Below are 14717 nucleotides of genomic sequence, written 5' to 3' on the forward strand. Positions count from 1 at the left end.
GGTTGTTAATCCATTTAATGTGGTCTCGGTTGATATTGTATAGTGTTAATTTTTTAATCAGAATGTCATGCAGGACTAAGACAAATGCCCTATAAAAGCCTAAGTATATCATATCTACACAGACAGACACCTTTATCAACCAAACTTGTAATCTCATTATGGAATTAAATCAGGTTTGTTTGACTTGACCTATTTTCCATAAAACCACATTGACTAGCATTAATTATATTCCTATAGAGAAAGCAATATTAGGCACCCCAAGATGGAGCATCAATTTCCATGAGATTTCAAACCGCTGGAAAACCTTTATTTTCCAATAATATTTTACATGACTGCTTACCGAATCCAGACTGAAACACTGGAAAATACTAGTTGTTGAATATTAAATATTTGTAGAAAAAATGGTAATTTTAATTCCCAGAACATTTCCCCCAGTTTTGTTCCAGACTGTTTCTTAGTTGTCAATGCTACAACAGCAAACCCCATTTATCTGATCTAATTGGGACTGGGGCCAGATCGGATAATCAAAAATTCGGATAAGCCAGAGAATGGAAAGTGCAAGGCTGCAGTGCCATCTAGTATCCACAGGGGAGATTGCCTGCTTCTGGACCTGTGTGGGCTGGTGGTTTGATTAATATGGAGAGCCAGATAATGTAGGCCTGGCTAAATGGGGTTCTACTGTATTTCATTATGTAAATATTTTGGACTGTTGAGGCCTTTGTTATTTGAACATATATAATTTTTTTTTAATTGCACATCTTCAAGACTTTGAAGGTATGCAAATTTTCTGCACCTCATCCTAATCCTAAAACATACCGCCAATGTATTATACAACTGCATTCTACAGCAGTGATTTGGAGGAAAATTTTAACTCATGTGTATGCCAACAATGTTGTTTATTGTACATATATAGTCATGGGAAAAATACTTTCCTCATATAATATACATCTAGGCACAGAATGAAAACATACCACTTGTGAGGTATTTTAGATAGACAGATAGACAGGCACATTATATATATAGACATATGTATGTATGTGTATAAATAAACGGATACATTTATATAACTGGAATTTTACTTTAAGGTGTTCTCCTGAAAAATAATCCACTTCCGAAACTCTTCCTATAGTAACTATTCTATTTAGGCAACTTGGCAAAATGCTTTCATTTATCATCATGCAGTCCAGTTGGAAAATCCCGATGCATATGTTGCTTTTCAGACAGGAGGAATAAATTCTTACTTTAGCTTCAAAATAAAAAATTGGCATGTAACTTTACATTGCAGTATAAACTAAAGATGGACCCATGTGTCTACTTTTAGTTATATTTTGCTATGGTAACAAAATGCCTTTTGGTAATTCTGTACCTTTCAATTACTCACAAAGAGTTAACCAGTCTAAATTACTATTTTTTGGTTTGGTTTTGGAAGAAAGACATGAAGGAAACAACTGAAATACAAATAAAGAGACTTCACTGGCTATGTGAATAGAAGAATATGAAATAGCATCTGTTTGGACTGGCAAATGAAAATGGGACAAGCATGTATACTGGCTACTTAAACCATGTAAGGTTTAAGTGAGAGACAGTTCATTATTAATGAGAATTAAAGATGAGGAAGAAAACTTTATTCTTTTACCTTGTATACAAATGCAATTGAAGTTTCCAATGCCAGGCAGACATCAGAATCCATGAAATGTAATTCAACCCCACATTATAACATACACAAATTGCAGAAATTCTATACTTACAGCAGTAGGAGTTTTCAGTAAGTTTATTAGTGATATAGTTGTTAGCATGGCAAGATGCAAATGAAAATTAGGACATATCCTGATAAATGAGAGGAGGGATAGCTCCCTTTTGTGGACACCCAACCAGCCAGTTAGCTATGCAATCCCTTTTGGTTGTTGTTCTCTACTTAGTTTACCTGTAAAGGGTTAACAAGCCCACGGGTAAAAGGAAAGGAGTGGACACCTGACCAAAAGAGCCAATGGTACGGCTAGAACTTTTTAAAATTGGGAAAAAACTTCCTTTGTCTGTGTGGTGTTGTTGTCTGGGGAAGAGGGGAACAGGGAGCAGTTATTCTGTGAGAAGCTTTAAGCCAGGTATGAAAAACTATCACAGGGATAGGCAACCTTTGGCACACGTCCCGCCAGGGCAAGTACCCTGGTGGGCCAGGCCAATTTGTTTACCTGCCACATCCACAGGTTCAGCTGATCGCGGCTCCCACTGGCCACGGTTCACCACTCCAGGCCAATGGGGGTGGCAGGAAGTGGCAGCCAGCACATCCCTCGGCCTGCGCCACTTCCCGCAGCCCCATTGGCGTGGAGCTGCAAACCGCGGCTCGCCGAACCTGCGGATGGGGCAGGTAAACAAACCAGTCCAGCCCACCAGGGTACTTACCCTGGCAGGCCACATGCCAAAGGTTGCCGATCCCTGAACTATCAGATCATACCTAGAAATTGCTTATCTGAAACCCCAAATATGTAAGTAAATTAGGGAATTTCTAGGAAGACGCAATTAGGTTTATTTCTGATTATTTCTTATTGGCTTGTGGACTCCTCTGTGCTAACCCCTAATGCTTTTGTTTTGCTTGTAACCCTTAAGTTTGACCTTAAGCAGGTTATTCTTGATGTTTAAATATTATAAGTGGGTTCTTTTTGTTTTTTAATAAAATTTACCTTTTTTAAGAACAGGATTGGATTTCTGTGTCCCTAGGAGGTTTGTGCATATGTCATTTAAATAGCTGGTGGCAACAGCTGATTTCCTTTGTTTTTCTTTCTGAGCTCTTCCCCCGATGGTGGGAGGGTGAAAGGGCTTGAGGGTACCCCACAGGAAGGAATTCCCAAGTGCGCCCTTCTGGTTTCAAAGAGTTTTTTTGCACTTGGGTTGTGGCAGCATTTACCCATCCACAGTTGGAGAGAAGCTTAACCTTGGGAGTTTAATACAAGGCTGGAGTGGCCAGGATTAATTTTTAAAATCCTTGCGGGCCCCCACCTTCACCCCTTGAAGTGACAGAGTGGGGAATCAGCCTTGGCATACCCTTATTAGACATCCACCCCAAATTCATTCTTGTTTTGCAAAGTCCATTTCCACAAAGGCTTCCTGTAACCTCCCAGACAGCAAGGGAAAGGTAGCTGACAGCTGTTATTCACCTAATTCCTTAGGCTTCAGAAAGCAAAGTGAATCTTCACACACTGTATCCAGCTTACAGTATATTTAAATAAATCTATCACAGTAAACAAATAACCTTTCACATATATTTAGGTGTGTGTATTGTACATATAAAATAGTCCTAATTTTCAACCTATATCAACAAATTCTGTATCTGCAAACAGGCTTCCTCCTTATGATCACATCTCTGGATCAAAAGTCCTCCCTTTCAGGAACTCATTTATTTGGTCTCATTCTTGCCTTAATTTTTGTCAGCAGTAAACAGCTCCTCTAATTCTTTTAGAAACGTACCTCACTATGATATAGATTATATAAAGTAGGCAATCCTGAGCCAGTAAATTTAAATGGGACTTCCCATATATAACATGAAAATGGGGCAAACACAGGAACAACCAGTAGAGCAAAGCTGGATAAAGCTTTAAAATCATCTCAAGCCTCCAAGCAAAAAGAACAAAATTATGCTCTCTGAAGTGAATGAGTCACAAGCACACATCAGAGGGGAGAATTTAACCTGTAGTCCGTATTTCTTTGCCATTTTCTACTGCTTCTGACTAAGATTTGCAACCAAAAGAAGGCGGAAAATAGGTATTCATCCTATTCTTTCTACTATACTGGAGTACGCCATCATATGCCAGCAATGCCCCTCTGCTATGTACATCGGCCAAACTGGACAGTCTCTACGGAAAAGGATAAATGGACACAAATCAGATATTAGGAATGGCAATATACAAAAACCTGTAGGAGAACACTTGAACCTCCCTGGCCACACAATAGCAGATCTTAAGGTGGCCATCCTGCAGCAAAAAAACTTCAGGACCAGACTTCAGAGAGAAACTGCTGAGCTTCAGTTCATCTGCAAATTTGACACCATCAGCTCAGGATTAAACAAAGACTGTGAATGGCTTGCCAGCTACAGAACCAGTTTCTCCTCCCTTGGTTTTCACACCTCAACTGCTAGAACAGGGCCTCATCCCCCCTGATTGAACTAACCTTATTATCTCTAGCTTGCTTCTTGCTTGCTTATATATACCTGCCCCTGGAAATTTCCACTACTTGCATCTGACGAAGTGGGTATTCACCCACGAAAGCTCATGCTCCAAAATGTCTGTTAGTCTATAAGGTGCCACCGGATTCTTTGCTGCTTATACTGGAGTGTAAATAAATAAAATCTACCATGTTAATAGAGCAGAGGAGACAAAAGACAGAAATAGAATACTGGGCAGATTGTCAGAGACAAAGCTGTATCTGAGATGAGGGACTTGGATCAATGCTGAAGCAATAAAAGACAAATGAAAATGGACTGCATTCAACTTAAAATGACCTTTCCTATATAGGGCAGGTAAAGCAGATAAATGCAGGTGATTGGAATGTATTGAATGTTGACAGCTCTATAGTCCCAGCTTCTGTTTCTGTTTCCCAGTCTCAGTTCGACTTTACCAACCTGCCCAATTCAAGACTGTTTTACTGAGAAGCCAGAAAGAGAGAGCAATCTCATGAGAGCAAAGCTGGCAGTTCACAAAACTGCTTATGTTTTCTTTCTTTCTTTTTGGTTTTCCCTCCATGACATTTTAGTGAAACCCACATACACACATCTGTATTTTCTACATTGATGTTCATTCTAATCTTTTGTTGTTTAGAAAAGAATAGCATACCTAAGAAACATTGTGTCTCACCCATTGCTTATGGCTTCTTAGTCTGCTTTGTCTTCTTGTTCACCTTTCCGTAGATGAGCCTTCTTTTACAATAGAGGAACATCCTTATTAATGTCACACACTGAGAAATATTCATGAAACCGCACACATCTGTCAAACTTTCCAAGAAACAAGCTGTAATGTGCCCTTCTTCAGTGTCATATGGGCATTTAAACCTTAATTTTAATAATCCTTAAGTCATTTTATTTAACATGACTTTTTTGGCAGCATATTTTGAGGTATGGAAGGGAGGAGCTCTCATATACTCTTCAAAGGTATCTGCAATCACCTGCAACATGAAGGCATTGCTTTATAAATAAGCTCAATATTCTGCAATGAATCATTAAAAAAACCCATTATTTAAGACTAAATTCAAAATATACATACCAAAGAGTCAACCAGCACTGAATAGTCAGGATAGCAACAAATAGCTGAGGGCAGATGTGTCAACTGTATAAATCACCAGCATGAGATTCATATTTTGCAACAATAGGTTTTTTTTTTCTGGCATTTCCTACTCCTTGCACCTTCATGCTGTGGAAATGCCTCTTGTTCTTATATATTTCATCATCTTTTACTGTAGTCACATTAGAAACATGGCTGAGGCATTTGCACCCAGATTACAGATTCATTTTCATGCCAGTCCCCTCTAACCTTTCTACAAATGCTGTGCTTAGGACAATCAGACCACCCTTTTGGTAAGAGAGAGTAAAAAATGACACTTCCTTCTGCTAACTTCCAAATATCCAAGGCCTGACTCTCCTCCCTTTTGTAGCTGTTTTATGTCAGCATAACTCCATTGACTGCAATGGTGTTAATCCGGATTTAGAGTGGTGTTAGTGAAGAATCAAGAAGATTACAACCACATTGGACACACTGTTCACAGCCTTTACTACTTTACATGATACATGGTTCATTATGAGCCCTCTCTCGCTCTATTACTTTCTCTTTAAATTTACCAAGGAAGTTAAGGTACTGCATAGTCTACATGAAAAAGAAGCCATCAGTGTCAGTCTCGCTCTCCAAACATCTATAATCTCAATTAACAGAAAAACATCCAATATGCATATTAACATATTTATATGTGCATCGCAGCGTGACTAAGTGTCTTAGTAAAAAGGTTATGTATTGGCATCCCAATATGTATGCAGCTCTGATCCTCTGCCTCACAATGTGTTCTTATATCTCTGTTTAACTTCACCACCACAATTTTCTTCCTAAATAAATAATTCCACATTCCCCTATAATAATATATGCTCATGCAGAGCTTGAAATTAGAGGGAATGTGAAGTACTCTATTTAATGGTATAAAATGTTGGTAGTTAAAACTGTATTAATTATTCATTTATGTGTGCAGTAGGTTACTTCAATGTGTGTTAGACATAATTTATCATGTGTCCAGGATATCGGATATTAACTGTTTGTGGAAAAAATATTGTTCAAAGGATAATTTTACAACCTCACTTAAATGACTTTTATGGTTTGTGAATACAAGTGAAAGAAGAGAAGTATACCATGTCTCATGTTATCTAAATGTAAATAGACTCTCTAACACATTTGGCCATTAAGTAATCCAGATGCTAGGCTCAAGGAATCTCACCCTTAACTACCAAGGCTGCTCTGCTTCAATGTATGGAATATTGCAACTGTCACTAGCACTCTTTACCCTAATTTTACCAAACATCATTTTATTCCATATGCTCTCTTTCACTCCTTTATGGGGGGCATGGATCAGCGTTCATGTTGCGCTCCCCATCAGTACACAGCCCAGGCCGGGGAAGCTAATGATCCAACTAGCAGACCAAATTCAGAGACAATTCCTGGTCATGTGTCACCTGAGTCATGTTGCACATATGCTAAGAAGACTCCTTTGTCACTTAGGCGTCTTTGATTTTATAACTAAGGGTTTGTTTACATAGGGACGTTGAGGGTATGTCTACATTATGGAGCCTATGCTGGCATAGTCCAATAATGTTGACACAGACTACACTGACAGGAGGAGTTTCTTGGCTAGTGTAGGAACAGCATCTCCCTGAATTACATTAGGCCTACCTACATCACTCATGGTTGACCACCATAGTTTGGTCAATCTAACCCCAGTGTAGATGCAGCTGGGTGGATGGAAGAATTCTTCTGTTAATTTAGTTACTGTCTCTTGGAGAGATGGATTAACTATACTCATGGAAAACCCTCTTCTGTCAATGTTGGAAGTGTCTACACTATGACGTTACAGTGGAACAGATGCAGCACCGTAGTATAAACATGGCCAAACTAAGTCATTGACAGAATCCTTCTTCCATTGATATAGTTGTATCTAGACTGGGTATTTTATTGGCATAGCTATGTTGACCATGTTTTTCACACCTGACTGATGCAGCTATGATGATATAATTTTTAAGAGTAGATCAAGCCTCAAGAAACAATCTGAATTAACTAAAGATGTGGCTTTAAAACAGATTAGTTAAATTGCCCTAAATCTCTGTGTAGACACTCCCTTTCAAAATTAAAGTGGCCTTAATTCAGTTTGATTAATTAGTGAATTCAGAATGAGTGTATTCACACAAGGGTTTAATGTGGTTTTACTGATGTACTTTAAATTCACACCTTTAGCTAATTTGGATTAATTTTCCTCAGTGTCCCCATGCAGACAAGCTCCTTAGTCTATGTTTCTCTTGGCCTTACTGGTCTTGTGGTCTTGTGGTATGGCCTGCCACAATTCCTTCACGTGGCACTGCTGCTGATCCCTGTCATTCCCCTTCACCTGCATCCCCCTGTGCAATTTTTAGTAGATATCTACATTTCTATGACTAGTCCACAGCTGTGCCTACACAGTCTCTTCTCCTCACAGGCCCAGGAGATCCACTACCTCCTGTCTACTCCTGTCTACCTCCTGTCTACTCCAGGCAGGAGCGCATCCAGAGCATGGAGCCAGAATAGTCAGTTGAGCAGATGCACACTACAAAAGAGAGGTGCTAGGTGTGCCCATCAAGCTGGGAAATCAGAAGAAAGACGTTTCAAATATATGAGGATTTTTTAATCCTCAGAGTCTCTGTGAGCTCTGGGCAGTGGAACTCACAATTGTGACCAGAGGCATTGTGGGACAGCTGCAGGAGGACTGGTAGTGTCTAAACTTCCACTGAGTGAACCACAGTACATCAACCATGGCTCAGCACTGTTTAGGGAGTTGGTGTACCAGAGTACTTATATCAATAGATAATTCACATTAATCACATTTGCACATAATGTTGTGAATGATGCCAAAAGTTCAACAATCTGACTGTGGACGCTAAACCTATTTCAATATGGAAAAATACCATATTCTTCAAAGTTCTGAACACATACATACGTTTTTAAATTTGCTAGTAGCTCCAAGGATTTCCACCCATGCATGGCTTCATATTTCAAGTTTGTAAATAAGTAGAATAAATATCATTCTCACTTAAATTTATTAGGCTATATTCATCCCTGCTGTAATCTCCCTGATTCATTGAATTAAACCAAAGATAAATTTGTCCCATTCTCCTTTTAGATACAAAGGTTCAGGAACAAATGGGGGATTTCAATTATCCCCATATTGACTGGGAACATTTCACTTCAGGACAAAATGCAGAGATAAAATTTCTCGATACTTTAAATGACTGCTTCATGGAGCAGCTGGTACGGGAACCCACAAGGGGAGAGGCAACTCTAGATTTAATCCTGAGTGGAGCGCAGGAGCTGGTCCAAGAGGTAACTATAGTGGGACCGCTTGGAAATAGTAACCATAATACAATAGCATTCAACATCCCTGTGGTGGGAAGAACACCTCAACTGCCAAACACTGTGGCATTTAATTTCAAAAGGAGGAACTATACAAAAATGAGGGGGTTAGTTAGACAAAAGTTAAAAGGTACAGTGACTAAAGTGAAATCCCTGCAAGTTGCATGGGCCCTTTTTAAAGACACCATAATAGAGGCCCAACTTCAATGTATACCCCAATTTAAGAAAAACAGTAAAAGAACTAAAAAAGAGCCACCATGGCTTAACAACCATGTAAAAGAAGCAGTGAGAGATAAAAAGACTTCCTTTAAAAAGTGGAAGTCAAATCCTAGTGAGGCAAATAGAAAGGAGCACAAACACTGCCAACTTAAGTGCAAGAGTGTAATAAGAAAAGCCAAAGAGGAGTTTGAAGAACGGCTAGCCAAAAACTCCAAAGGTAATAACAAAATGTTTTTTAAGTACATCAGAAGCAGGAAGCCTACTAAACAACCAGTGGGGCCCCTTGATGATCAAAATACAAAAGGAGCGCTTAAAGACGATAAAGTCATTGCAGAGAAACTAAATGGATTCTTTGCTTCAGTCTTCATGGCTGAGGATGTTAGGGAGATTCCCAAACCTGAGCTGGCTTTTGTAGGTGACAAATCTGAGGAACTGTCACAGATTGAAGTGTCACTAGAGGAGGTTTTGGAATTAATTGATAAACTCAACATTAACAAGTCACCAGGACCAGATGGCATTCACCCAAGAGTTCTGAAAGAACTCAAATGTGAAATTGCAGAATTATTAACTAAGGTTTGTAACCTGTCCTTTAAATCTGCTTCGGTACCCAATGACTGGAAGTTAGCTAATGTGACGCCAATATTTAAAAAGAGCTCTAGGGGTGATCCCGGCAATTACAGACCGGTAAGTCTAACGTCGGTACCGGGCAAATTAGTTGAAACAATAGTAAAGAATAAAATTGTCAGACACATAGAAAAACATAAAGTCTTGAGCAATAGTCAACCTGTTTTCTGTAAAGGGAAATCGTGTCTTACTAATCTATTAGAGTTCTTTGAAGGGGTCAACAAACATGTGGACAAGGGGGATCCGGTGGACATAGTGTACTTAGATTTCCAGAAAGCCTTTGACAAGGTCCCTCACCAAAGGGTCTTACGTAAATTAAGCTGTCATGGGATAAAAGGGAAGGTCCTTTCATGGATTGAGAACTGGTTAAAGGACAGGGAACAAAGGGTAGGAATTAATGGTACATTCTCAGAATGGAGAGGGGTAACTAGTGGTGTTCCCCAAGGGTCAGTCCTCGGACCAATCCTATTCAATTTATTCATAAATGATCTGGAGAAAGGGGTAAACAGTGAGGTGGCAAAGTTTGCAGATGACACTAAACTACTCAAGATAGTTAAGACCAAAGCAGATTGTGAAGAACTTCAAAAAGATCTCACAAAACTAAGTGATTGGGCAACAAAATGGCAAATGAAATTTAATGTGGATAAATGTAAAGTAATGCATATTGGAAAAAATAACCCCAACTATACATACAACATGATGGGGGCTAATTTAGCTACAACGAGTCAGGAAAAAGATCTTGGCGTCATTGTGGATAGTTCTCTGAAGATGTCCAGGCAGTGTGCAGAGTCGGTCAAAAAAGCAAACAGGATGTTAGGAATCATTAAAAAGGGGATAGAGAATAGGACTGAGAATATATTATTGCCCTTATATAAATCCATGGTACGCCCACATCTCGAATACTGTGTACAGATGTGGTCTCCTCACCTCAAAAAAGATATTCTAGCACTAGAAAAGGTTCAGAAAAGGGCAACTAAAATGATTAAGGGTTTAGAGAGGGTCCCATATGAGGAAAGATTAAAGAGGCTAGGACTCTTCAGCTTGGAAAAGAGAAGACTAAGGGGGGACATGATAGAGGTATATAAAATCATGAGTGATGTTGAGAAAGTGGATAAGGAAAAGTTATTTACTTATTCCCATAATACAAGAACTAGGGGTCACCAAATGAAATTAATAGGCAGCAGGTTTAAAACAAATAAAAGGAAGTTCTTCTTCACGCGGCGCACAGTCAACTTGTGGAACTCCTTACCTGAGGAGGTTGTGAAGGCTAGGACTATAACAATGTTTAAAAGGGGACTGGATAAATTCATGGTGGCTAAGTCCATAAATGGCTATTAGCCAGGATGGGTAAGAATGGTGTCCCTAGCCTCTGTTCATCAGAGGATGGAGATGGATGGCAGGAGAGAGATCACTTGATCATTGCCTGTTAGGTTCACTCTCTCTGGGCTAGATGGACCTTTGGTCTGACCCGTTATGGCCTTTCTTATGTTCTTATGTTCTTATGTTATGTTCAGTGTTCTGAATAGTCTTTGGACTTAGTTTTTGGACTAAGAATGGCCAGTAGTGCCTTTGCCAGTAGTTCACAGAACAGAACATTTTGGGAAGCAAGAAGTGAGAACTGAGGGGGGTAGACAATCCATGAGGGGAGCTCTTTCTTATGAAGTGGCTCTTCAGAATGAAACAGTAAGAGAACCTCTGATTTGTTTAATGCACAAATACACACAAGCACAAGTTCTCGCCTAAGTTACATCTAATGACTTTAGTGCGTTTGAATAGTTGAAACTGAGGACAAAATGTAGCCTAAACTTTTTTGTATTGTGATTATATGTCTGCAATAAGCAATATACACACACATATCTATCTATCTACATACAGACACATACATATATCTATCTATATACCTACATCTATCTTTATACATATATATATATACACACACACACACAAACACAGACCTGTTCGTGTATGTGTACATTTTTTCAAAATCCTGATGCTACATTTACTTGCAACAAGCCAGATTTTTTGATCCAGAAGCAACCTTAGGGTAACAGAAAATAGGTGTGCAAAGGAAGTTGAACCCTTGGAATGGTGTTGGCCATAATTATCTTACAACACCCTCTACGATCAGTACAATATTGCAAGATGAATGGTGCTTTCCCATTCAGACAAAGAAAGCATGAAAAGGAGAGAATGGGCTCTAAAAGTAAATAATCTGACCAACTGGACATAAATTATTTTCAAATGATATTTTTTTTAAAGATCATAATAGACAGGGGAAATCACTTTTATGAAGACAAAGCTTTTTTTTTTTTTTTTGAATTTCACATGCTTCTGAATAAACTTTGCAGAAAACTGTATAATGAACAGAGCTGCTACATGGTTTAGTCTTATAGCTATTTATAATTTTTGCCCAAAACATGTTTCCCAGATGGTGGCAACCTCAGATCTACAACTGTTCTCAAATGCTGCCACCTAAAGGCTAAAACAGAGTACAACCATAGAAATGTGCTTATAGAAAAAATGAGGGCAAATGAGATCTGATTCTGGGACATCCAAGATTAGTGAGATTAAAAAAAAAAATCAGGCCTGCTGTTCTTGCTCTCACACATCAAATTCAGTCACGATTAAGTTCATATTTCTAGTTCCACTATAAATGCTTTTTGCATGTAGTACAATTAAAAGATAGGTTAGGATTCAACATTACAACATTATCAACCATATTATTGATGTGTCATCATACTTGTAAATAAAGATAAATACATCTAAGTGATCAGAAGAATAACCCATGTTCCTGATGTTCATCAGTGGTAGGTTTATGATGTCTTTTAGCAGTATCTGTTTATCCTTGAGAGACAGACTACAAACTTGATTCCTAAATACATATGTGGTCTCTTTTTTATCCGAGCAGGTTAGTCATGTTAACTCATTAACAAACATGAAATGTACAATATACAAGCTGCTTGGACATCTGTAATGTTGATGATCTTATAAATATGTAGGAAAAACAACATAAACAACAACACATATGAAATATTCCTTTAAAAAAAATTAATCTATTTTCATTTTGTAATTAAAAAATCAAATCTGGTCAGACCTTGCTATTTTGCATGTGATTTAATTCTTAAGAGACAAGCTTTAAATATAGTAGGTAAATTGATAGTTATTTTAGGAACTTTTCATCACCTTCATAAATTGCATGGTACATTTATAGTATAGTAAAAGAACCTACTTAGCTAAACTTAATGCACATTTAATACAGTTCATATCTGCCATCTTTATAGTGCTTAAAACTATTTTAAAAATTAAATAATAATTTGCTTTACTGAAACATTTATGTGTTTTAGATTTTAGCTTTGAAATTGCTGGATTTCCTGACACGAAGAAGTCTGCTGAATGATTTTTGTGGGTGGGTGATGGGAAGAAGGGAGTTGCTGTGGGGTGGACAGAAGGTATACTTCAGGTTTTATACCAACATTTTTTGCATTTTTCAGCCAATTTTTTCACTGCTCCTGATCTATATGCCCCATCTGTTGGTGCCTCTCTATTTCCCAGTGTGAAATTGACCAGAACCAGGGTAAGTAGAGATAAGGGGTGGTGCAAAATCATTTGTTGGGATTTTTTTCTTTTTTTTTTAAATCTTTTTAAGTGAATTTAATATTCATGAGAGTGGAGAGCTAAAGTAGATCTAACTAGTGAGTAAGCTTCACACTGGCAGAAATTTATGAAAAAGGAAAAAAAAATATTGTGAAATACCTCAATCCTGATCTGCAATCACTCTTTTGGGTGCTGGACCACCCAAGATGAGACTGGCAAATGTATCTACTTTTGTCACATTGAGCGCTAGTTTTTTTATGTAATTTAGGGAGAACGCCATCAACAGGTATTTACTAGGGAGCTAAAACAAAGTCTGAATTCACTAACTCCACTCCTTCATTTCCATAAGCCCCAGCCCTAATTTCAACAGCCTAGTCCTGTAAAATAGTTTAAAATAGCAATGAAGAGCCGCAGCTGTAAAAACTATCAAATAACCAATAATTACAAAACACTCTGAATTTGTTTTTGCAGTGAGCAGGATGAATTAACCAAATTAATAATCAGTTATACATCACCAGAATTTTTTTTCTTTAAACTTAAATGTTAATTTTGTATAGCTGCATATTAATGAACACTTACAGTATGAAATCATTGTAGTAACTACAGGTTCAAAAAAAACCCCAAACCTCTAGTATATTGTCTATTACTACCTTGGTTTCCTTAACAAGAGGCTGGCAATAAAAAGTGTCTTATTTTTATTCCACATCTATTTTTGTTGGTCTAAAAACCAGGGTATTCTCCAGACTGAATGCTCTTGGGAAAAATAAAAATTGTAGTGAAGTTTAAGGCTGTTCAGTGGTCTGCAATGTAGTGGTACTGATGGGAATGAGGATAAAGAACCTGTAACAGAAGTTAGTTCTGACAAATTGGGGCAAAACCTATAGAACAGAATTCAAGAAAGGGAACATTAAAAAAGATTATCACTGTATAGTATCCCCCAGGAGATAAGATATTTAGGCCATTGATTCAGATAAGAAAATAAGGTTTAGGCAATAGATTATATTTAATACATTTTGCCTTTCAACATTTTGCATTGCTTTGACTAAACACCAGACACTTTCAGGTCTCTTAGGGTATGTCTTCACTACCCGCCAGATTGGCGGGTAGCAATTGATTTCTCGGAGTTTGATATATCACGTCTCATCTAGACGCGATATATCGAACCCCGAACGCGCTCCCGTCGACTCCGGAACTCCACCGGAGCAAGTGGCGGTAGCGGAGTCAACGGGGGAGCCGCGGACATCGATCCCGCGCCATGAGGACGGGTAAGTAATTCGAGCTAAGGTACTTCGACTTCAGCTACGCTATTCACGTAGCTGAAGTTGCATACCTTAGATCGACCTCCCCCCCAGTGTAGACCAGGCCTTAGAAATGATCTAACATTAATAGTGCTGTAGTAACACAGCATACTGCTTAACCTGTAATGCTATTTTTCTTAAACTAGTATTTCAGGGACTTAATATGAAGACACAGTTTCTGCCCCCTGAATCTTACAATCTCAATAGCTCTGCTTTAATTATTAATAATTTTAAGAACCACAGTTACACTTCATTCGAAATGTAGAATTTCCCAAGTCACATCCAAATATTTGTAGTTATTGGATCTACATCAGTGTAGGCACAATACAATAAAGATATACTCTTGCCTATATTACAGTGC

The 14717-nt window shown here is 38.3% G+C and overlaps 1 protein-coding gene across 9 annotated transcripts in view; it reads right to left on the reverse strand.

The window, feature by feature from the left end:
• ADGRB3 (adhesion G protein-coupled receptor B3) overlaps nt 1–14717 on the reverse strand; it is a 626613-nt gene that overhangs the window by 390629 nt on the left and 221267 nt on the right. Inside the window, exon 1 of one of the 9 annotated variants that reach the window (XM_039531249.1) lies at nt 4845–4888. The exons of the other annotated variants lie outside the window; for them this stretch is intronic. Within the exon in view, the coding sequence (XP_039387183.1) occupies nt 4845–4848 (4 nt within the window). The 5' untranslated portion in view covers nt 4849–4888. Of the gene's footprint in view, nt 1–4844; nt 4889–14717 lie in introns of those variants that run through there. 9 annotated transcript variants of the gene reach the window in all.

The sequence above is a fragment of the Mauremys reevesii genome, linkage group 3 (genome assembly GCF_016161935.1).
Source record: "Mauremys reevesii isolate NIE-2019 linkage group 3, ASM1616193v1, whole genome shotgun sequence".
Classification (NCBI taxonomy): Eukaryota; Metazoa; Chordata; order Testudines; family Geoemydidae; genus Mauremys; species Mauremys reevesii.